Source organism: Hippocampus guttulatus, chromosome 13, assembly GCF_054856545.1.
Source record: "Hippocampus guttulatus isolate MCC_2025c chromosome 13, RoL_Hgut_1.0, whole genome shotgun sequence".
Taxonomy (NCBI): domain Eukaryota; kingdom Metazoa; phylum Chordata; class Actinopteri; order Syngnathiformes; family Syngnathidae; genus Hippocampus; species Hippocampus guttulatus.
This window is the reverse complement of record NC_141273.1, coordinates 9,978,000-10,001,734: the sequence shown is the minus strand read 5'-3', so window position 1 is coordinate 10,001,734 and position 23,735 is coordinate 9,978,000. Positions and strand designations below refer to the sequence as shown.

Genomic DNA, 23,735 nt, shown 5'->3' with positions numbered 1-23,735 from the left:
TGATTGATCAGAGCACAGGTTTATCGTGGCAGCTGCAGTTCAGAAATGTCTACCTCAGCAGCATCTGGTGGCTTTGGAAAGTGTGCGAAGGGCAGCGGAATAACCGAGGGAGAATTGAATCGCTGCAGGCAAGGCTCTTTTTGTTTAATTCTCTCGCCATAAATAAAACCCTTCATTTTAAATGCGCATATGCCAGTTTTTCCGTTTGTTGGTTAGGTAGTGGGTGTGTTTTCTTTTTCCTTATTATGGAGAGTACATCCATCTACCTTCTAAAGCGCTGGTTTTTCCTGTTCGTTCTTTCCATGGAGGGCGTGAAAGACGCATACACTGTTGGAACCTCGATAGGAGGTATTCTGCTGTTTGGAGTTCCCAGTTTCCTGATTTATAACAAGGTTCAGAAGACGCTGACAGTACTACTGGAAATGTGCTAGCTGCCAATCAGTTTTGATGGGCTGGGGCACGTGGTCAACACTCAAACTCAGGTGACGAGTTGAGCTCAGTCACGGGCCACATAAAATGACGTGGCGGGCCAGATGTGGCACTGGGCCTTGAGTTTGACACCTGTGCATTAGGTTGTTGGATGGAGAAACTGGGATTGTTTAAGATCACTTACAATGGAGAAAAAAAAACAATCTTGCCTCCTTCTGTCTAAGTGTGGACAAATCGGTGTGTCTGCAGGGCGTGTTGACACACATGAAATAGTGTATTTCCTCTAATGTTTCTTGCAGCCAACCTGAAGGAATTGATCTCGCAGACGATGGTCAGCTGGGCCCAGGAGTGTCACATCCAAGACCCAGAGCTGGTACGGAGGATGTTCAGCCTGCTGAGGAGGCAGTATGACAGCATCGGCGAGCTGCTCAGGGCCATGAGGAAGACTTACACCATCAGCGCCGCCTCAGTCCAGGACACCATCAAGCTCTTGGCTTCTCTGGGCCAGATCAGATCATTGCTTTCTGTTCGGATGGGGAAAGAGGAGGAGAAGCTCATGATCGATGGACTTGGGTGGGTGAAACTGTTTGGGTGGATCAGCATTGACCTCCCCCATACAGTCTTTAATACACACTTTATACCAACCGGTACTCTTCTTTCCCTTCCAGTGACATCATGAACAATAAGGTCTTCTATCAACACCCCAATCTTATGAGAATTCTGGGCATGCATGAGACTGTCATGGAGGTCATGGTCAATGTGCTCGGAGGGGACAAATCCCAGGTTTGAAAGCGTGAAAGCTATTTAGGCTCACTCGCCGTGTTATTAGGTACATGTGTACAAAAAAAATACAACAACACTTGAGTGGTATCAGAAATTGCCTTCACAAAGATCAAACTGCACACATTTGGGGAACAAAATCAGCAAGAGATTAATGACATTTATTATTGCAGCTGTAGCGTACCGTGCTGCAGAACTGTCATTATCTCTCATTTTGTGATAACGGTCGTGATTATGTAATGATGAACGGCGGCTGTATTTTATTGTCTGTCGTCTACTCAGGGCCACCATGTTGTTTTTTTCTTTATTAAATTTTAAAAGCTGAAGCAGATGAAAAACCTCTGAAAATCAGTCATTCGTTAGAAGGCTGCCTTATACTTGAGCGTTTCGACTTCACTTTTGATGCTTAGAGGCGAAGAACTTTTACTTCGGCACACACACAGTACACAATGTAGTTTTATGAGGTGAACATTACTTCTCTAAATCTACATGGGTATTGGGAAGAAGAGGCCATAAAAACAAAGAATGAGAACATTATAGGATGGAAGAAAATAAAATCATAAAATCAGTTAAAAATGGATGCTCTTGGTGCGAGATAGTGGTAAACTCTAAAAAGATGGGCACACGGCTCCTTGACTAACTTAAAACTCAGTTTGAGGCACACATTTTGTACACCAGCAATTTGCACTCACTGATTGCCTTCCGAATGGATGAGCTGTGAGGAGTTCATCCTTATTCGAGTCTGCAGTCTGGCAAACAAATGGAAATAACCACACACGCGCACGCACACACACACACACACACTTCCAGACTATTGCAATTTGGCTTCATGTTGTATTTTTCACCCTGCAGGAAATAGCCTTCCCCAAGATGGTGGCAAGCTGTTGTCGCTTCCTGTGTTACTTTTGCCGCATCAGTCGTCAGAACCAGAAAGCAATGTTTGACCACCTAAGTTACCTCCTGGAAAATAGCAGCGTGGGCCTCGGTTGGTGCAATTTGAATTCTGTTGACATGCTACATTTACACATTGCGCTATTACACTATTGTTTGAATAGAGAAACATTGCAAATTCTATATTCTTGACTGTCTCCTCCCACTACATGTCATAACACGTAATCGTTCAACCGCGAATGCAACTGAACAATGGGAGAATGCTTATGTCTGAGGTGTACAGTATATTTTGTGTTGCAGCTTCACCAGCTATGAGGGGCTCCACTCCTCTCGATGTGGCTGCTTCCTCGGTTATGGACAACAACGGTCTGGCCCTCGCACTGGAAGAACCTGATCTAGACAAGGTAGAACTCTTTGGAAATTGCAAAGATTTTGATGCTCGCCATCACCACACAAGGGCCACATCTTGGAACCTGTTGACAATCATTGGGTAAGAGGTGGGTAGAGCCACATGGCACGGATCCTGGAGTCGGGTTCTTTCTGGCTGGCTGGCTGACTGCCTGCGGGATGGCCAAGCGCATCCTTTTCTCCACATAGCAGGGATCACTGGCTCAGTCAAACTGTTGTGGTATAAAAAGGTCGACAGATCCTCCATTTTGCATAACCAAGCAGAAAACAAAGAAATGTCACTTAAAAGGGCATTGTGCAGAATACATGGCTTCTCTGAAACCAAACCCAATGAAGGTATGTGGTTGAAATCCAGTTACCAGTATGTTAGGTTATGTTTTCTCTCCACCTGCAGGTGGTGACCTACTTGGCTGGCTGCGGTCTCCAGAGTTGTCCGATGCTTCTGGCCAAAGGTTATCCAGATATTGGCTGGAACCCCATCGAGGGAGAACGTTACCTCTCCTTCTTGCGCTTTGCCGTCTTTGTCAATGGTATGACTGTTGTTGATATCTCCACTCTGCAGTGTCTGCATGTGTTCTGATGCTTGAATGACTTAATTGTGTTTTAGGTGAAAGTGTGGAGGAGAACTCCAGTGTCGTGGTCAAGTTACTCATCCGTCGTCCGGAGTGTTTTGGACCTGCACTGAGGGGGGAGGGAGGGAATGGACTGTTGGCGGCCATGAAAGAAGCCATCAAGATCTCCGAGACACCGGCTTTGGATCTGCCTGGTTCGGTGCAAGGAGTCAGCTGTGACGTGTGAGCCCATCAGATCAAGCAAAATTTTGTGAATCAACCCAGAGTACTTGGCCATTAGATTAGCTTCTCATCCCTTTTCCCTTCCATATGTTTCCTATTTTAGTTAATGTCAGAATGAAAGTATTTTTTCTGTTTGTGTTCACTCTCAACCTGTAGATCCACTGATGGTGACAATGAAGAGGAAGTGGTCCACATGGGCAATGCCATCATGTCCTTCTACTCAGCTCTCATTGACCTGTTGGGACGTTGTGCCCCAGAGATGCATGTGCGGTCGCTACAAATTATATTTATGTCTTCTTTTTGTTTGTTTTGTTTCTTTGCATTTAAATACTTGTTCATTTGCTGTTTAAAGCTTATCAACAAAGGGAAAGGTGAAGCTCTTCGTATTCGTGCCATTTTGCGCTCCCTGGTGCCCACTGAGGACCTGGTGGGAATCATCAGCATACCTCTCAAAACACCGATCATTAATAAAGGTATAGTCTTCACTCTGAAATGCGATAACATTCACTACGCATGTCCGCAGAGCGCCAAATCTTTCTGCTTGCACCTCAATAAAATACACTTGCACCACAAGTTGGACGTGGTTTTACAGAGTCTACATTTGTAACTAAATTTGCAGATGCGCCGGGGGACATGCTCTAGAAATTGCCCTCGGACCCCAGAATGCCTAGTGACGTGCAGCAGAGTCTACCAAATTCACAAAAATGCTAAACTAGACTTGGCTTGGTATGGAAATCGAAATACACCCAATTTTACACCAAGCTCAGTCTACTTTTTGTGACCAAATTAGCAGGTACGTCAGGTTGGAGGTAGCTCTGTACTCCGGAACGCCCAGTGAGATGCATCGCGGTCTCAAATGTGAGACTAGACTTGCCCTGACACCAAAATGAAGTGATGCCGTATTTACACCGAGTGCAGGGACACTAATCAACCAAAATAGTGTCCTGAGGATTTAGCACAAAAGCAACATACATTCCATGTAGTTCACAAGCTGTCAAACGTCAAATGTACCACTCTAGTGACCGGTTGTATGATATTAAACAGTATTAATTATATTTGCATATTACAACAGGGTGTCTCGTATAACAATGGTTACAAAAGCTTGGACATTTAGAGCAGGGCAGAAGGTTATTGATTTCATTTTACTGCTCATGCCTTTTTAATCAGCCAAGTGCTTTCCTGTGCACTCCCACAGCTCTGAGTAAGCCAGATCGCTTCTACACTGAGCTGTCTTGCTCTATTGATTGATCTGCATAAGCAGGGCAAGATATGCCTCTGATGCAGCTGTGAGCTCTGTCAGCAGACCGTTGTAGAAGACAGAAAAGTCTCATCTGCTGAATAAACAAAGATCCAATAGTGACCAAAGTATTGGGGCTTTTATTTCGTCAACATTCAAATCTTTACCTTTGAATCTCAATTGTTACCAAGAAATATTGGGCAATTCCATGACTCCAACCTTTTGGAGTAGTTTATGACGCATTTTCATTTCTTGTAAGTGTAATCCATGACAGTACTTTCATTTGTATAATGTGCATCCAAGCAGGTTTTCAGGGATCTTAAATCCAAATGAGATACATATTCCTTTTGTTGTGTCTCAGATGGCTCTGTGACAGAACCTGATATGTCAGCCTGCTTTTGTCCGGACCACAAGGCCCCCATGGTACTGTTCCTGGACCGAGTGTATGGTATTGAGGACCAGAGCTTTCTTCTTCACCTTCTTGAAGTTGGCTTTCTTCCTGACCTGAGGGCGGCAAATTCTCTTGATACAGTAGGTAGAAGTGTGGGTAGAGTGTCCTTCTAGCAATTTTAACAATTATTTTGTAGCTCAAAAAAATAGGTACTTTCAATGAAGGTTAATTAAGTTTATCATTGTGACCAGTTGTAATTCTCATTCCATGTTACCGGTAATTATTTGTATTTATAATGTCATATTTCACAAAAGCTTTGGCAAAGGTGCAAGCAAAATCAGTATTTGAAATAAAGTAGAAAAATTGTGCCGTTTAGTTGGACTCTGTATCTCGCCACTGAAGTCTTATTGTCCCAAGTATTCATGAGCTATCGAGATCTAATTTTACCCCCACTCTCCCCAGGAGGGTCTGTGCACCACCGAGACGGCGTTGGCCATGAACCGCTATATCGGCTCAGCCATTCTCCCTCTCCTCACTCGCTGCGCACCCCTCTTTGCCGGCACCGAACACCATGCCACGCTCATTGATTCCACCCTGCACACCATCTACCGCCTCTCCAAGGGTCGCTCCCTCACCAAGGCCCAGAGAGACGCCATAGAGGAGTGCCTGCTGGCTGTCTGCAAGTGAGGAGATCACAAAAAGCAAATGTATCTGCGTCGACGGAGGTTGAGATTAACAATAAATCGGATCTGGCTTGTCTCTCAAGTCAGTGACTGTAGTTCAACCCTTTCATGCACCCTGTAACCTGACAACTCGACAAACTGTCCACTGTAGTAACTGCTGTCCCTGAAAGGGTTAAAGCAACTCAGGGAGGGTGCTCTTATCTCTTTCTCGCCTTTTTCTCCAGGCACCTTCGCCCTTCAATGCTGCAGCAGCTTCTGCACCGCCTTGTCTTTGATGTACCCATGCTGACTGAATACTGCAAGATGCCTCTGAGGGTGGCCAACATATTCTTTACTTCTGTTTCTTGTTTTGTTTAAATCTCTCATCATATTCCCCCCCTATTGCCTTTTCTGCATACTTCAAAATCCTGCCTCATTATCAGACCTCTCCTTGGTACTCCGGTCACCTACAGTCTTACAGTGTGTCGTATGACTAAGATACCAGTTTTATTCCCCAGTGTCTCACTCGCTTGGTGGTACACCTCTGTGCTGAACTTAAAGTGAGGAAGAGGTGGGCATCATGGGAGGAAAAACATGTGGATAAAGCAGTAGATTTTGTGATTACAGTTTTGTTGGCTCTGCTCAGCCACTTCTTCCATCTGAGTGCCAGGAAAAAAAAAAGTTATAAGATGTGACCTGCCTGTGAAATAGGGGAAACACTTTTACGTAGGCACATCCAGAATGAATTTGCGCCGAGCCCGAGATGGTGCTTTTCTGCATTTCCAAAGCCTCTGTGCTTAGTGTTAGTGTTCTCAAAGAATGAGGTGCATAATTTGTAACGCCTTTTAAGTCTTCATAAAAAGTGACCTTTTATCCCCGTTTGTCCTCCAGCTGCTAACCAATCACTACGAGCAGAACTGGAAGTACTACTGCCTTCCATCAGGCTGGGGCAGCTACGGCACAGCGCTTGAGGATGAACTCCAGCTCACCAAGAAGATTTTCTGGGGAGTGTTTGAGTCGTTATCCCAGAGGGTGAGGCATCATGGCCATTTCCTGTACATCTACACTATCCACCAAGTCAACAACAACAACAAAAACAACAACAGTTCCCCATGAAGGCTTGCCAGATGAATCTATTATTAAAAGATAGATTAATGGATATCGTGAAGAAAATATGGGGGCAGTTGGTGTTTGAGCGAAGGATGCAGAAGATATATTTCGATGGAAAAGGATGGCACGCTGCAGAGACGGCTAACCGGACAAGCCGCAGTGAGAAGATTGAAGCTCTAAAATTGAAAAAATGTGCAGCTAATACATGTGATCCAAATATGAATCGGTAACAGGAAAAAATTCATAAATATTTTGTGCTCAGTGTACAATAATTCATAGCAATTTTTCATAGAAACACATTTGTATGGGGGGCGGGCACGTTTATTTTGCAGGTCTACTTAAACATTCCAAAACATAAAACACAGACAGGCATGTCTACCTCCCAGTTTTGAGGTTCTCGGTTTGAATCTCGGCTGCAGCTTTCATGTTTGGAGTTTGCTCGTTCCCCTTGTGGTTGCATCGATTTTCTCCGGGTACCCAGATCTCTCCCGCATTCCAAAAACATACATGTTAAGTTCATTGGAGATTCTAAATTGTCCATACATCTGAATATTTATTTATTTTTTGGTCTACATTGGCTAACGACCAGTCTGGCATATACCCATCGCTGGACAAAAGTCAGCATCAAAGTAGACTCCAGTTCATCCTTGACACTAATGAGGACATGGATGGTCTGTTAAAAGTAGACAAACATAAATTATTTTCTCTTGTTCTTGACAAAGACATTACTGTGATGTTCGCAAACAAACAAAACAATATGAATTACACATAACTTGTACAGTTTACATGTACGTTTAAAAATACAGATTTTACTGCTGGGCAAGGTTCCAGGTTGCTTTTAGCTTCCCGCTGTTCCCTGCTGCTTCAGTTTTGATGTGATAGGTCAAATGAAAAAGCCTTCCTGCTAAACATGCGGTGAGAGGGCCAAATCGCCGCCAAGGATTGCGGCGGGAGTCATAATTACACTACCTCCTCCTACACATGCAAACTGGGACAAAGATAGAAGTCCTATCAAAAAGAATCATGAGCAGGACCGAGAACTAATATGTGATCAGAGTGAGTGAGCAGCTGGGATCTTAAGAACTATAAGGAGCTAAAATATTCTAAAGGGAGTCTTGGGACTAAGACTCAAGAATATTTTCTCAAATTAAAACTAGCACATTCATTATAGTGGCCTTAGGGATCTTCATGACCATTTGCAGTGGTATACTAAACGAATGACCTGGATAATTATGTGCTGTCTTTGACTTTGCATGCATAGAGCAAATTTCATCTGAATTGCGTCGGATTGAACGGAGGTATAATTTGTTTTTGTTTTTTTAAGTTTTGATGTTTATTTTTATTATCAGTAGTATATATGGTCGTATATAAATGGTCATGAAATTAAAACATTATATATATATATATATATATATATATATATATATATATATATATATACACTGTATATATATCCAAAAACTGTCAACGGGCTCAGTTGTACACAAGGAACAGGCAAAACTAAATCTGATGGATAAAAACATCTCTCTGGCAGAGCTGGCAAGCAAAATAGCCCAATTTGTCCTTGGCAGCCAAAGACATTTAAATGTGCTTGGTGAAATGTCTTGACCGTGCACATGATCTATTATTTAAATAAACACGCATGTGTGCAGAAGACATCTTGAGATATCGCAAATCTCTGGACTCAGCACACTTATCAAGAGGCACGCCAGCGAAAAGAGCCTGTGCCGAGCACCAGCCTAAAAAAACATCAATATCCGAATGGATGATATCGATCCAGAGTCTGAAGCATGCGAGCGCTTCAGCTCTTAACATAATTCATCGTTAATGTCTCCTCTACAGCTTCCTCTTTGTCTTGTCATTACTTCATTCGCCTCCCAGCTCTGATGAGCAAGTAATGAATGACAATGCTTCAATTAGGCAAAGCTTTCTTCTTCCTTTTGAGCAGAAATATGACCCAGAGCTGTTCAAGATGGCGATGCCGTGCCTCAGCGCCATTGCCGGAGCCTTGCCGCCTGACTATGTCGATGCCCCTGTTGGTGGAACAGAGGACAAGCCTGTTTCTGTAAATTCTCAAGGCAACTTTGAACCCAAACCTGTCACAACTGCGAAGTAAGCCACACTCGAGTTACATTGTATCATGCTCATTTACAAACTTTTGTGGTCCTAAAGGAATAGAAATAAAGAGACTTCTGTCATTTTTTTAAGCGTTTCCCTCCCGGAGAAGCTTGAGCACTTTGTTAACAAGTATGCAGAACATTCTCATGAGAAATGGTCAGCAGAGAAGGTAAGGCCATAGCGATCCTCCTCAAGCTACTTTTCGTCAGTACAACACTTGAGAAAAAAAAAAATCCCACAACAAAATAATCCATACTGCAATCAACTATGCAGCAATAGAGTCGTGGTTGTAGTAAAAGGACTTGTGAGCCCCTTAATTCTCATGACAACAAGGCAGCTTGTTTATGTACAGAGGAGCAATTCCCTCCATTGTTTAATATTCACAACTGCACCACATGATTCATTGTTGTTTCTGAGCAAAGCAATAAACAGCCAAGTAGAACAAAATCCAAAAGTATCATTGTGCGGAGGATATTAGAGAACAATAGAGAAGCTGCGTTATCCATCACAATCCGCTCCGATTGTTCTCCAGGTGCTGCTTGGGTGGAAATACGGAGACTGTGTGGATGAGAAGGCTAGAATTCACCCACAGCTCAGGACATACAAAGCTCTGACAGAGAAGGTAGGAAACGTCAGATTTAGGATGAAGCCGTATGTGAATCAAACAAAGGTGATCCTCGCTTCTTTCATTGTGTTACCTCTTGATGTCAAGGAGAAAGAGATTTACAGGTGGCCAATCAGGGAGTCATTGAAGAGCATGCTGGCAATGGGCTGGAGTGTTGACCGGGCCAGAGATGGAGAGAGCATGTCCCACCATAGGGACAATGAAAAGCTACGAAAAATCTCTCCGGCCTCACAGGTGTGATGGAAAAAAAAATCTACATATTATAAATACATTTAATACATCAATAGAATAATTTCACCAACTGACTCCACATTCTTTTAACATTTGTAGGCAAATGGCTTTAATCCCGGCCCAATAGATACAAGCAACGTGATCCTTTCCAGAGAGCTACAAGTGAGTGAACAAATGATAGTTTTATTCCTTTTTTTTCTATCAAAGAGCAAAAGACAAACAAAAAGATTACAACACACATACACCCAATTTATTGAAGCAGTATTGAGACCCACATTTCCTTCTGTTTTGTCTTTGGTCCAAGGGGATGGTGGAGGTGGTGGCTGAAAATTACCATAACATCTGGGCCAAAAGGAAAAAGAGTGACCTTGGAAGTAGAGGTGATGTAGAACTGTTGCGCACCATTGTGCTCACTGTTTACACATACACATACATTCAGATGTCACTGTCGAATGAAAGGAACTCTACCTGCTCGTTTGTTTTTTTTAATCTTGCCAAAGTGCAAGTGATATGATCTATTGTTTCTTTTCATTGTATGTCTCAAATTACAGTAGCTCAAAAATCCTTGCTAGTCCCATGCATACAAATAATTTTGGCATCATGGTTTGTGTCAGGGTCTCCAAGGTATTGAAGTATAGTAGGTCCATAACTGTCTGAGGTGCTTAGTTAGCATAAGCCTATTTCAGCAGTTTTCTTTTTCAGAATCAGAATCAATCATCACACACAATGAATTTGTCTCCGGTAGCACAGGCTACACTAGTATTGCAATCACAAGCAACTACGATAAACAAAGACATGACATACAAGTATCCAAAAACTTTCCGTAATGTATAGGTACCATTGTGCAGTAGTTCAATACTATGACGGTTGTGCAGTTGGTGCAGATAATCGTTTTTTTTTAAACGGCCAGTCGTAGTAATTGTAGTACAGCTTTAGGTGTGCAATTATACAGAAAGTCGTTGAGCAATTTAAAGTGTCTGGCGCTTTAGGATATTGACCAATGACAATTGTTCAACTATGGAGAGAGTGGAGCTACAATGATCATTGCGGTAATAGTGTTCCACAGGGGTGTGCAAAAATGCAAAGAGACACTCTAGATTTGAGTTACTGTTTAGGGCGTGGGTAGCTAGACAAGAAGCTGTTTGAATGGCTGCTGATTTTGGTGCGCATGGATCGGTCGCGCTTGCCTTAGGGTAGTAGCTGGAAAAGGTGGTGGGCAGGGTACGGTGGGTCCAGTCGGATTTTCCATGCCTTTGTCGTGGTTCTTGCGCCGTGCAAGTCCTCGAGAGTGGGTAGAGCGGTGCCAATTATTATTTTGTTTTATATCCGCAGTCCTAACTGTCCGTTGCAGTAGCATTTTATCTTTTTTTTTGTGTCAACCTCAAACCAAACCGTAATGAAGGAAAACAGGACTGATTGTGTCGATTGTGTGATGACTGCTGTGTCGAACTGCCTCAGCAGGCCATGCTTCCTCAAGCAGCCTCAGGAAGTACATCCTCTACCAGGCCTTTTTCAAGTTGAATTAAATGTTGACCTGCCACTGGATGTCTTGAGAGACTGTGATTCCCAGGAACTTGAAGGTCTCGACCGTTGGCACAGGGCAGTTGGATAGTGTGAGAGGTAGTGGCTATGGTGAGGGATGTTTTTTGCCTTATGTGAAGGGTCACTAGTAAAGAGGTAAAACCTCTTGATGAGGGCTTTTTTTTTTTACATGAGATAGACACAAGAGAAAAGAAACAGACAAGATGAACATGTCACCTATCTAGAAACACATGGTGGAATGCTTTGGTCATTGTCCAGGCACAATATTTTTTTTGCCCCCATTCCATTTAAGCATCTTCCCGCCCGAATGCTCATGGTTGATCGGACACTGTGCTTTTAGTCGGCGGTACGCACCCTTTGCTGGTGCCCTATGAGACGCTGACAGCGAAAGAGAAGGCTCGTGATCGAGAGAAGGCTCAGGATCTCTTCCGTTTCCTGCAAATCAGCGGCTACGGCATCACGAGGTGGACACAAACGGGACTAATGCGCGTTCCCCGAGGAACTGTTGGCGGGGAAATTATGTAATGAATTGTGTTGCAGAGGTCTGAGGGACTTGGAGCAGGACTCCTCCTCAATGGAGAAAAGGTTTGCGTACAGGTTCTTGAAGAAGCTGCTCAAGTATGTTGACTCCGCCCAGGAGTTCATCTCTCACCTCGGTATGATCATGATTATGTCACAACTAGAACAGTACGAATGTTTGATTCAGTTCTAATGCGAATACTGATTTGATCCAGAGGCCATGGCTGCCAGTGGCAAAACGGACAGGTCACCGCATGAGCAAGAAATCAAGTTTTTTGCCAAAGTAAGATTGCGATGCGCTCATATACGATGTATACATATCTGTGATATGTAAATCTGTCACCTTTGTTGTGCCTCACCAGGTTCTTCTTCCACTCATTGACCAATACTTCAAGAATCACTCCCTCTACTTCCTGTCATCACCCAATCAGAACCAGAGCAGCAGCGGCTACGCCTCTAACAAGGAGAAAGAAATGGTCACCAGGTCACTCTACATTGCCCTGCATGCACACACTACTCTTGTGCACAGCACGAGAGGAACACTCACTGCATGACAACAAACTTGATTGTTTGTCTTTCCTTTGGCTGTTGACTCAATTGTACCTTGTTCAATTTCTTCCCTTTTCTAACTTTCAAATTTCCAGCTTGTTTTGTAAACTGGCAGCTCTTGTCAGACATAGGATCTCTCTCTTTGGTAAGCTGCTTCCTTCTCTGTGTAAATTGTATCTCTCCATTCATGTGTGTGTGTGCCCAAATCAGGACTTCTTAATTGAAATTAAAGCATTTTAAATGACGGCAATCTTTTAAGCTTGTGACTTAAACAAAACCTTCTCTTTCTCGTTATACTTTAGGGAGAGACACTCATAAAATATGAATTCCATTCCTATCTAAAACAATCATAAACGAATGAATACATTGTAAACATATTTGTCACTGGAAAGCAACAACATCCAAAGATATACAGGTATTCTGATTGGAGTAGTGGTAGTCTTTTCAAATGAAAACAACCAATTTTATTTCAATATTATTATCATATTTGTGTGTGTGTGTGTGTTTTTTTTAATGTACATCCCCTCATCAGTGTGCCGCAGAACTTTTTAATCTTTGAGTTGCCTCTAGTGGCACACGTCAAAGCAAGTGGAAATCACACACCGTACAAAATGTTAAGCACCATATGACAATAAAACTGGACTATTTTCCCTTCAGCAGAAATGCTGAAGTTTGGGACACAAATGTTACACAATTGATTGTCTTTTAAATTCAAGCTAGTGCACATTTTTGTTTTCTACTTAACAAAAAAGTATTTTCTTTTTTTTTTTTTTTGCTCTTTGCATTGTTTTTGCATACAAATGTGTCATTTTGTGTGAAAATATGTCATAGTTTTTTTTTCTTTTTTTTTCTCATGCTGATGATTCCTTCTGCATGCTTGCTATCTCCTAGGAAGTGACTCGACCACGATGGTGAGCTGTTTGCACATCCTGGCACACACACTGGATACCAGGTGTGTGTAGACGTGACAGCATATAAAATAAGTCGTATGACGAGCGGCGCAGTGGTTGACTGGTTCGCACGTCCTCCTCAAAGTGCAGAAGTACAGAATTCGATTCCGGCTCTGGCCTTCCTGTGTGGAATTCTACCCGTGCCTGCGTGGGTTTTCTCTGGGTTTCCTCGCACATTCCAAAAACTTGCATGGCAGGTTAATGTGTGTTAACGCTAAATTGTCCCTAAGTGTGAGCGCGAAAGGTATGCCCTGCGATTGGCCGGCAGCCAGTTCAGGGTGTCCCCCGCCTACTGCCTGAAGACAGCCGGGATAGACTCCAGCATGCCTGTGACCCTTGTGAGGATAAGTGGGTCAGAAAATGGATGGATAGAGTAATATTACTGAAGTATCAACAAAGGCACTCTGAAAACATGAAAAGGATTTTCTCACTTTTCTGGTGTACAACGACTATGGCTTTAAATCATTTGTATCTTGTTGTATCTTCATTAAAACATAGTTGTCATGAAATACTATTGCTGGAGTGTCTTGTGGGAGGCATTGGTATTAGCAAAGAGCATCCTTTGGCATTTAATTAAGCAAAGAAGTTGCATGCAGCATTTGATGCCCAAGGCTTACAATGTGCTGCTTGTTAATGCAGCTCAGACATAACGAAGGCCATATTGCATCTCACCTTTCATTTCACCTTTCTACTGGGACACATCAAGCCCTTGTTATTCATTTAACTCTTATGAATTATGAAATGCTGAAAATAGACAAATCATATTAATGCTTTGCATATATTCTTTCTGTACTCCGACATCAGCAAAGTCAGAGTCGGATTTAAACTTTTCATGCACCCGGTAACCTGATAACATGATGAGTTGTCCACTGTAGTAACCGCTGTCCCCGAAAGGGTTATCGTAAATATTTTTGTCATTTATTGAATAAATCTTGATTGTTTCTGCGCAAGAGGCAATGAGCTGGATGACTCGTATTTCATGAACGTTCATACCGGGAAGTGCTGTACTTTATATGGCAAGAGTCATGTAGTTGTTTATTACTCAATATACCGAGTGGTGAAAAATGTTTTTTTTTTCACTATGGCAGAACAGTGATGAAGTCAGGCTCTGAAATGGTGAGGGTCGGCCTCAGGACCTTCTTTGAGAATGCCGCCGAGGACCTGGAGAGGACGTTTGAGAACCTCAAACTGGGGAAGTTCACTCATTCGCGCTCGCAGATGAAAGGCGTGTCGCAGAACATCAACTACACCACGGTGGCTCTGCTCCCCATCCTTACTGCTCTGTTTGAACACATCACGCAACATCACTTTGGGATAGACCTGCTTTGTAAGTTCCCACAGCTGATACATGATCAAGCGCAAGTTAATATGCAGGGAAATGGGATGCTGGTTACATTTTGAGAAAGGATTCGTGGGAAACTGTACTATAGTATGATATACAGTATATTCGTAGATATTGTCAATAAAATCATCTGGATCCAGATAAATCTTTTTAGTCGATCAATCTGGCTCCAGATGACTTTACTTCGTGGAACCAATTAATGGAATAAAAGTGAGTAAATTCAACATTTTTTTGTTGTCCAACTGTGAATAAACTAAAAGCAAATCCAAAACATACTTGCTGAGCTACAATTTTTGAAATCTATTTTTGTTCAGCGATGCATCAACAGGGACTGAAAAGCCAACCATTTGACAGTGCACTCAGATAAGCAAGAAGGTCGTACTAAATTGGACACCTAAATTGCACTGAGATGAACAATAGATGTCAACTGAGTTCGTGGATTTGCAGATGATTTTAAAATAGCGAGATACTTTTTATCGTTTGTGAAAAGTGGATGTGGCCACAGAAAAGACACACTCTGGTAACCACAACGTTTGAACGCATCGTGTTCCCCAGATTGTAATGGTTGTAATATTGCCACAATTTTATACTCCCAAGTGATAAAAGTCATCATGCTTCTTTTGTGCTGTTTTTAGACTGATAGTGTTTCTCATATACTGAAGGGCAGCGATGCGCCATTTGAGGTCACTTAAATCTCCTTTGTCTAAAACTCAAATTGAACCAATAGAACGTCTTGGCCAACATTTTATTTGAAGAAAACCTTTAACTGTAACATCTGAATAAAAGATTTTCACCACACCCAACTACGCAGGAATTGGTCAGACATGTTCAATAAATGACAAATAGTCTTTTGCAACACGGTTCAGCTCGACTTGTTTTTGACAAGGTCTGTTCAAAGACCTGTTGGATAGTGGGTCCGCAAAAGGCAGACTCAGATAAATAGCTATACAAAAATATTAAAAGAAAAGCGAGAGACCGACAAAGTATAAACGGAAGTCACTCGTGATAAGCAGCCAGGAAACCAATTGAGACCAACAAAAAGACGCCTGCAACTGGCAAGGAAAAATTGGAAACCGAAAATCCACAAAAAGAGTCCAAACATACGAACATTGAACTAGTCAAAAATAACTTGACACAAAAAAAGACACGTATGAAACCAAAATGTATCAAGACAAAAGTGACTATGATCTCGAGCATGAGGTCTAAATAATGGCACTTGGGCATGAACAGCAAACAAGGTCAAGAATCCGACAAAGAGAAGCAGAAGTCAGAGAGAGTCCTTAAATACAAAGAATCTTGATTGCATGACGAGACGCAGGTGCACCGCTGAAGGGTCACGCCCAACACTCCAGCTGGTGCTGAAACAAAAACAAAAACAAAGCTGAGTAGAACATAATGTTTTCACTTTGTTTAGAAGAAAACTGTTATCTCCATTTGCCTTGCAAAGAAGAAATTCCAGCAACAAAGAACATTCTAAGATTACCGTATTTTCCGCACTATAAGGCGCTTCGGAGTATAAGGCTCATCTTCAATGAATGGCCGATTTGAAAACTGGTTTCATATGTACGGCACACCGCATTATAAAGCTCACAGATTCAAGCTACAATAGTGGCTGGGGTTGCGTTATGCATCCACTAGATGGAGCTATGCTAAAGGGAATACAATATAATACCGTTTTCATGACTGTTGCAGTGGATGATGTCCAAGTGTCCTGCTATCGGATCCTGACCAGCCTTTATGCTCTGGGGACCGGGAAAAACATCTACGTAGAAAGGTATCCACATGATTCATTGCGATGAATGCTGAAGTTCAGTAATTGTAAATCCATGCCTTGACAGACACGAAGCTTCTCTGTGTCCCCATAGACAGCTGCCAGCTCTCGGTCAGTGTCTGGCCACCTTGGCGGGGGCCATGCCGGTGGCTTTCCTAGAACCGATGCTCAACATGTACAACCCCTTCTCAGTCTTTACCACCAAGAGTGGCCGTGAACGAGCCAGTAAGTCACAAGTTGTACCAAGTCTGCAGTTATTCTAAATAAAATCCATTTCAAAGCATGATGCTTTAATGTCTAATCCACAATGGTATATTTAGTCCTCGGCATTCCGGATTCCGTTGAACAAATGTGTCCCGGAATGCCCCGGCTCGACGGGCTCATAAAGGACATCGACGACATGGCGGAATCTGGAGCGCGGTACACCGAGATGCCCCATGTGATTGAGGTGGTCTTGCCCATGCTTTGTAACTACCTGTCCTACTGGTGGGAGAGGGGGCCTGAGAACCAGCCGGCTGGTGGCAGCAGCATGTGCTGTTCCACCATCACCTCAGAGCACCTAAGCCTCATTCTGGGCAACATCCTGAAAATCCTTAACAACAACCTGGGCATTGATGAGGCCTCATGGATGAAAAGGATCGCAGGTGGGTGCAATGCATTGAGCCATAATGACTCTCATAGACGAGATCTTTTGATGGTAGGCGAACTTGAACACAATTAAACCATTTCAGAGGATAAAGTTTTTTTTCTCAGTCATTTTTCAGCAATTTAGTGATTACGTTCTCGATGATCAATTTCCTTTTTTATTCATATGACATTTGCATACGAACAGAACAGCACACTTTTCAAGCTTCAACAATGCCAGTATTGTAATTCAGCCAAAGACCGGTCAACACTTTTTTTTTTACCGCGCACGTTATTTAATCAGAGATGCAAGTAAACCTTTCAAAATGTATTTATTTAGCGCTGTTTCAGAATCTGTCCTTGTTTTTTCTCTAGCACATCGTTTAACATCCATCTGTTTTCTGAACCGCATAGCCTCACTATTTAGAAATATTTAAGAATGTGTAATCATCACAATATTGTCATGTTCCGTATTTTTCCATTGCAGCCAAAGCGTAATCACAAGGGGAAATAATTGCATACATAAATTACCTTTAATACAATACTGTACATGCTTCTCAAATACATATTATGGTGTGCTAGACTTTTTTGCTTTTTGTCCAGTGTATGTACAGCCCATTATCAGCAAAGCTCGCACTGCTCTACTAAAGAGCCACTTCCTGCCTACGCTGGAGAAGCTAAAGAAGAAGACGGTGAAAGTTGTGGCCGAGGAGGAGCTGCTGAAGGCAGACAGCAAGGGAGACACACAGGAGGCCGAACTACTCATCCTGGATGAGTTTGCTGTACTCTGCAGGGACCTTTATGCCTTTTACCCCATGCTCATACGTTACGTGGACAACAACAGGTTAGTTCACGATGATGGAGCTCTTCAGGTAGACACGATCAGAGTCAAATGTCCCTCTGCTACAGGTCCCGATGGCTGAAAGAACCAGATGCTGACTCAAATGAGCTCTTCAAGATGGTTGCTGAAATTTTTATTCTTTGGTGCAAATCACATGTAAGATCTACACAGGAGCGACTGGATTTATCCGCAGATTCGTCACTTTTGAATGGTCTTTAATTTTTCACAGCATTTCAAACGAGAGGAGCAGAACTTTGTGGTCCAGAATGAAATAAACAACCTTTCCTTCTTGACTGGAGACAATAAAACTAAGATGTCAAAGGTTGGTTTATCAATTATGCACAATACACTGGTATAACAGGATTAGTTATCGCATTGAGTCATGTGGGGAAGGACTTTGTAGGTCAGCAACTAAATACAAACATCCATACACCACAGGCGCATCTCAATAAATTGCAATATGGTAAACAAATTCATTTCGCAGTTGTTCAATTCAGAAAGTAAAAATGACATTTTATGCATTATAGCAAAACCAAATTTCCATATTTAATCTTGAGATGGTGAATCTCGGGAACTTCATTAGGTGTGATTTATAATCACGAACATTATTAAAAATAAATTCATGACATATTTCACTCTGTATGTCGTGATTCTATCAAATGAGTTTTAGTTTCTGGTTCATTGCCAACATCTTTCAATATGATATTCCAGAGTGTCATTTTTCTCCCCATTTTTTCTATCGTGCATTGACGACAGAACAGCCAGATCTCTTCCTAAGGTCTGTCTGGCTATTCGGAACAGTGGTCCTTTTTTTTTTTTTTTTTTTTTTGTCGAGTCCCAGCCTAAACAAAGTCAAAACATTTTCTCCATTGGCCTCGCAAAGAAGAAATTCCAGCAACAAAGAACATTCTAAGAGTCCCGTATTTTCCGCACTATAAGGCGCTTCGGAGTATAAGGCGCATCTTCACAATGAATGGCCTATTTTAAAACTGATTTTATATACAGTGTATACGGCACACCGCATTATAAGCCGCACAGATTCAAGCTACAATAGTAGCTGGGGTTGCGTTATGCATCCACTAGATGGAGCTAGGCTTAACGTAATACAATCAAGACAGCTTCATTTAGAAGCGGTCAAAAAGCACTATAGAGAGCATTTAAAATACGACATCCAAGAAATCAGAATATTGATCCGTATATAACGTGCATCGGATTATAAGGCGCACTGTCGGCTTTTGACAAAATGGAATGGTTTAGGTGCCCCTTATAGTGCGGAAAATGAGGTCTGTAAATGTGTGTGTGCTGTTACGTATGTATGCAAGTAACACTCATCCATCAGAAACAAATATTTCTGTATATTTGTTCACATTGAATGCGTTGGAAGGGTTTATTCAAAACACTGCACACAAGTGATGAATGTGTGTCTCCATTAACTGTCATCCTTATCCGCTATCTGCCTGTCTTTCTCCCTTCCTGTCTTTCTTTCTGTCTCATACAGTCCTTTAAGGAAAAGGTAGAGTGATGCAGCATGTTTACATGACAGCTTATTGGCTCTTAAGATGAAGAACCAGTGGCGCAATGCCTTGTAATTTATAATGAAGTCTTATTATCATGTCCCCTATCTTATTTGTGTCTTCTGCTTTCATGATTGTTGTGGCCTTGTGAATTTCCTTTTTTTGTTTTTGGTTTTAATTGTCTTTGGGGGTGAAATAATGATATCAGACCCTTTGTAGGCAAATGTGCTTTTGTTTGATAGAGTGTGGTGTGCTGTATTTGGGTGTATAGTTGCTTCAAGTGTATATCTTTGTGATTACTGTATATGTATTATGTGTGTATGTTTACGTCAGCGTGAATACACACGTGGACGTGTGGAAATGTTTGTGTCCCTTTGTTGGTGAAAGAAAAATAATGATTAAAAAAAATGAAAACTGAAAAATTAAACTAACTAAAAAAAAATTAAAAAAGAAAACTGACCAGTAAAAATTCAAACAATTGTTGAAAAAAATAAAATTAATGAAACAGGCCAAGACAAAAAAAAAATTGTTGGTACTGCTTGAAAATAGGCGCATTACTTTTGTCAGATTCAAGTTTTTTTTTCTCAAACCACTATGGGTTTTTCTTTCATTAACAGCAGGGTAGCCGCAACTTTGTCCAGGTGTGTATGTACAGTGCTGTTTTGTTTTCAAAGAGTCTACTGCTTCAATTCAGGTGAAAAATTTAGAGTTGTTTTTTTTTCAGACCTAAACAGCTACCGTCCAGCCCAAACCTCTTGCTTATTAATTAGAGAATTCTTTTTCTGGTTAGCAGTTGGAAAATATCATTCTTCAGTGAAGCGTGTGTTTTCCTAGATTGTGTCAGGGCTGAGAAAAAAGTAGTGTGTTGCTTTTAATTTAATCCACCTCGAGAACACACAAATAAAATGATAAAACGGTCTTTAAAGATTTGATCAAGACTGGTGATATGCAGGGAAAATAATTCCTTAAATGCATTCCTAAATGCATTTTGCATTTAGGAATACATTTCTGATATATTGTGTATTTTGTATGGTGACTTCTGTCTTGAATATTGTATCTTTTCAGTCTGGCGGACAAGACCAGGAGCGGAAACACAAGAAAAGACGCGGTGAGTTCTATTCCATCCAGACATCACTGATCGTGGCTGCGCTCAAGAAGATGCTTCCAATCGGCCTCAACATGTGCACTCCGGGGGACCAGGAGCTCATCTCCTTGGCTAAGACGCGCTATCTGCTGGTCAGACTAAAACCCGCTCGTTCGACAAGTGTGCGGCTTTGATCAAACTCAAATTTGATTTGGTTTTACAGAGAGACACGGATGACGAGGTCAAAGATCACATTCGGCAAAATCTTCACCTCAGAGAAAAGGTGAGAGTGGACTACTTTATGTAATATGCGTGCATACTATAGCCATTGCATTGCACTGGCCCTCCTACACTTTGGTGAAATCCAATCTCCACATCGATGGGTGTGACCACCTTGCGAGGGGAAGCCCCATATTTACTCCATATTGTATATTCTACATATTCTACATTACATTTGCTATATCTGTTTGACATGCTACTCGGAAACCCGGTCCCAGTCGGAAGACCCCGCTGTGAGGTGGCAGTTAAACCTTTACAAAGATATAATGGTACGAGTGGAGGGGCCCCCTGACCCTGACAAGGTGGTGGACCGTATCCAGAGGATCTCTGCTGCCGTTTTCAACTTGGAACAGGTAGAACATTTGCATTTTCCCCACATTGTCTGGAGGTGTTGGCAGCAAATAGTTGTGTGTGACATGGAGGGCAATGGCCAATGGAAACATGCCGTTAAATGTTACAATTTTGTGATTTTGAAATTGCAGCCACGTAATCAGTGAACAATACAAATAAAAATAAGCAATTGAAAAAAAGAAATGAAAACCTTTATTTGTCTCACAATGGAGAAATTCCCCATTTACACCAGCAAAATTATGAAAGGGAGAAAGTAGAAGAAAAAAGTATATCAATAAATATAAATAAGCATATTTGGTTGATCCAATTTTTTTTGTGTTTAATTTGTTGACACTTGAACTGAAACTGAAAGTAAAAAGGTACATTGGACAAGAAGTGAGAGTAAACTGCAGTTATAATGTAGTGTGCTTAAGTGGAAGGTTCTGCACCAATTTGGGGTTTTAAAAAGAATAAACTAAAATCATGAGGCGAGACATGCTGTATGTTGGATAAGGATGATATTTGAAAAACACCACTGTACAGTGTCACGTTGTGTGGTGGTGGTGGACCCCAAAAAGCAGGTAGGAGGGAGGAGCAGGTTGTACTCGACGAGTTGTATTGATAAAACACAGAGAAAAGTAAATCCAAAACAAAGTCCTAAAAACAAAACGAATCCAAAGTATCAAACAAAAACCATGACTGAAGCTCAAAACTAATAGTCACCAAAACATGATCGAGAACATAACAGACAAACATGACAGCTACAACAAACAAACAATGACCCAGCACCGAGTGGTCGTGCCGGGAGTCCTTTTAAAGCAATAATTACGTAACGACCAACAGGTGTGCAGCTGCAGGGAGAGCCCTACAGTGCCACCTGTTGGTCACAAACAGATTCATGACATACAGAAACATATCATGGCTAACCCTACCTTCACTCGGTCATGATTCGGTTCTCAACAACATTAACATGATGACAAACACTTGAGGTGATGCCTATTGCATGTGTCAGCGTGAATCTTTTCTTTCTGCTGGCAGGTGGAACAACCTCTGAGATCCAAGAAATGCGTCTGGCAAAAGTTGCTATCCAAGCAGCGGAAAAGAGCGGTCGTTGCGTGTTTCCGAATGGCTCCACTTTATAATCTGCCAAGGTATTGGGAGGAAACAAATCAACTCGCAGGTGTTTTATGTGCACAGGCTCCCCCCTTTGTAGGAAAAATGTCTGGCCCGCAGATGTTTTCAAGAAATACAAAAAGGGACACTAACAATTTCATGCCCTGCTGGTCTGTAACTCAATTACAGGAAGCAAGCTACAGTAGGAGGAAAACAATTATGGGGTTCGAGCAGGAGGGTGGCCACCTTCGATATGTGCTCAGTTGCGACAACCTGCCTGCCTGCAGGCAGTGTATTCCATTCTTTCCCAGTTGTTGACATTGAAATATGTGCCGGCATAGCAAACATTTATTAAATTCTGTTTCCAATGCAGACGTGCTTCTGCTCCCGAATACGAGGTCCCTGCATGTCAAGGATAATACAAAGTTCAGTGAAATTCTTCCTCAATGTCACACTGTCTTGTACTTGCCTCCTTCAGGGACAAAAACAATAATTACTTCCTGAATGCCTATCAACATATTTGGTTGGAGAAAATGCATGAGAACTCAGACTATGACAGTCTACTCTCCGTGCTGACGGTAACGTAGCATTGACCCACGTTGCCAATCATGCGCAACCTCTTGTCGTGAGCCTTTGCTTCCCTTTCGACACAAACCTTAACTTACATTCATTCAAATTGCCCCAATGGTTTCGCCGCTGGTCTGTCTGTTGGTTTATAAGGCAGTAAGGTGTCAAGCAGAAAGACATGATGACGTGCCAGGGTGTCGGTACAATACTCAATTACCATCGGTTTTCATTTTCTTCATCTGATTTCCCTCCTCACAGTTAGTGACACATTTCTGAAATCAAGCGTGTGATGCTCCGGTGTTCCTCTGAAAAGAAATTCATCCATTTTCGATATCGCTTCTCTTCACTCATGTCATGGGTGAGATGGGGCCTTTGCCAGCCGAGTTTGGACAAGATGTGGGCCACACCCTGGCCTTGCATGACAAAAAAAAATCACATTTGAATTTCACTTGGGCAATTTCGAGTCTAATTTACCCTTTCAGGGATAGCGGTTACTGCAGTGGACAGTTTATCATGCTATCAGGTTCCAGGGCACATGAAAGGGTTAATCTACTATTCATGTTTTGTGGAAATTGAGAGGGAGCAGGAGTACCCATGAGAAAATTCATGCAAGCACAAAGTGTATGTACAAACTCCACACGGAAGGCTGAGGCTGACATTCAAACCTCCGAAATGTAAGGAAGGCATGCTCGCCACTTGTCCCAGCGTGCTGCCTCTGAAAGCATTTTGGCTTGACTTTACAGAAATATATGGTGGTTGAAACCGTATTTATGACCAGTGGGATGTACCCAGAACTAACAATTCGAAACCTCTTCTGAAAGACCTGCTTCCCTCCTCTCCTCTGCTTGAATCTAACCCAGGCTAATTTCCTCTTACCCCCTCCCTAGGCATCGCTCTATTAACCTCTTCCTCCTGGCCTATCAGAGAATATGGATAGAAACAGAGGAGTACTCCTTTGAGGAGAAGCTAGTACAGGATCTTGCAGTAAGTAGTTCCAGGATATAAAAGCCTGTCCCGGTGCCTTCGTGATGGTG

The 23,735-nt window shown here is 42.1% G+C and overlaps 1 protein-coding gene across 2 annotated transcripts in view; it reads left to right on the top strand.

Moving 5' to 3' along the window:
- The window catches only part of LOC147196261 (ryanodine receptor 3-like), an 84,506-nt gene that overhangs the window by 46,007 nt on the left and 14,764 nt on the right, over positions 1 to 23,735 (top strand). For both annotated transcript variants that reach the window (XM_086128237.1, XM_086128236.1), the window contains 37 exons: positions 729 to 1,002; positions 1,098 to 1,212; positions 2,062 to 2,194; positions 2,401 to 2,504; positions 2,903 to 3,038; positions 3,116 to 3,302; positions 3,459 to 3,567; positions 3,655 to 3,775; positions 4,901 to 5,070; positions 5,393 to 5,613; positions 5,838 to 5,928; positions 6,484 to 6,624; positions 8,651 to 8,814; positions 8,911 to 8,989; positions 9,353 to 9,442; positions 9,533 to 9,679; positions 9,776 to 9,838; positions 9,981 to 10,056; positions 11,559 to 11,682; positions 11,759 to 11,874; positions 11,953 to 12,020; positions 12,100 to 12,221; positions 12,382 to 12,431; positions 13,178 to 13,238; positions 14,325 to 14,563; positions 16,271 to 16,352; positions 16,444 to 16,574; positions 16,670 to 16,993; positions 17,577 to 17,817; positions 17,883 to 17,970; positions 18,044 to 18,136; positions 19,313 to 19,327; positions 20,394 to 20,564; positions 20,636 to 20,695; positions 20,910 to 21,044; positions 22,060 to 22,172; positions 23,589 to 23,685. In XM_086128237.1, coding sequence (XP_085984363.1) covers positions 729 to 1,002; positions 1,098 to 1,212; positions 2,062 to 2,194; positions 2,401 to 2,504; positions 2,903 to 3,038; positions 3,116 to 3,302; positions 3,459 to 3,567; positions 3,655 to 3,775; positions 4,901 to 5,070; positions 5,393 to 5,613; positions 5,838 to 5,928; positions 6,484 to 6,624; positions 8,651 to 8,814; positions 8,911 to 8,989; positions 9,353 to 9,442; positions 9,533 to 9,679; positions 9,776 to 9,838; positions 9,981 to 10,056; positions 11,559 to 11,682; positions 11,759 to 11,874; positions 11,953 to 12,020; positions 12,100 to 12,221; positions 12,382 to 12,431; positions 13,178 to 13,238; positions 14,325 to 14,563; positions 16,271 to 16,352; positions 16,444 to 16,574; positions 16,670 to 16,993; positions 17,577 to 17,817; positions 17,883 to 17,970; positions 18,044 to 18,136; positions 19,313 to 19,327; positions 20,394 to 20,564; positions 20,636 to 20,695; positions 20,910 to 21,044; positions 22,060 to 22,172; positions 23,589 to 23,685 — 4,751 coding nt within the window. The remainder of the gene's footprint in view (positions 1 to 728; positions 1,003 to 1,097; positions 1,213 to 2,061; positions 2,195 to 2,400; positions 2,505 to 2,902; positions 3,039 to 3,115; positions 3,303 to 3,458; positions 3,568 to 3,654; positions 3,776 to 4,900; positions 5,071 to 5,392; positions 5,614 to 5,837; positions 5,929 to 6,483; positions 6,625 to 8,650; positions 8,815 to 8,910; positions 8,990 to 9,352; positions 9,443 to 9,532; positions 9,680 to 9,775; positions 9,839 to 9,980; positions 10,057 to 11,558; positions 11,683 to 11,758; positions 11,875 to 11,952; positions 12,021 to 12,099; positions 12,222 to 12,381; positions 12,432 to 13,177; positions 13,239 to 14,324; positions 14,564 to 16,270; positions 16,353 to 16,443; positions 16,575 to 16,669; positions 16,994 to 17,576; positions 17,818 to 17,882; positions 17,971 to 18,043; positions 18,137 to 19,312; positions 19,328 to 20,393; positions 20,565 to 20,635; positions 20,696 to 20,909; positions 21,045 to 22,059; positions 22,173 to 23,588; positions 23,686 to 23,735) is intronic.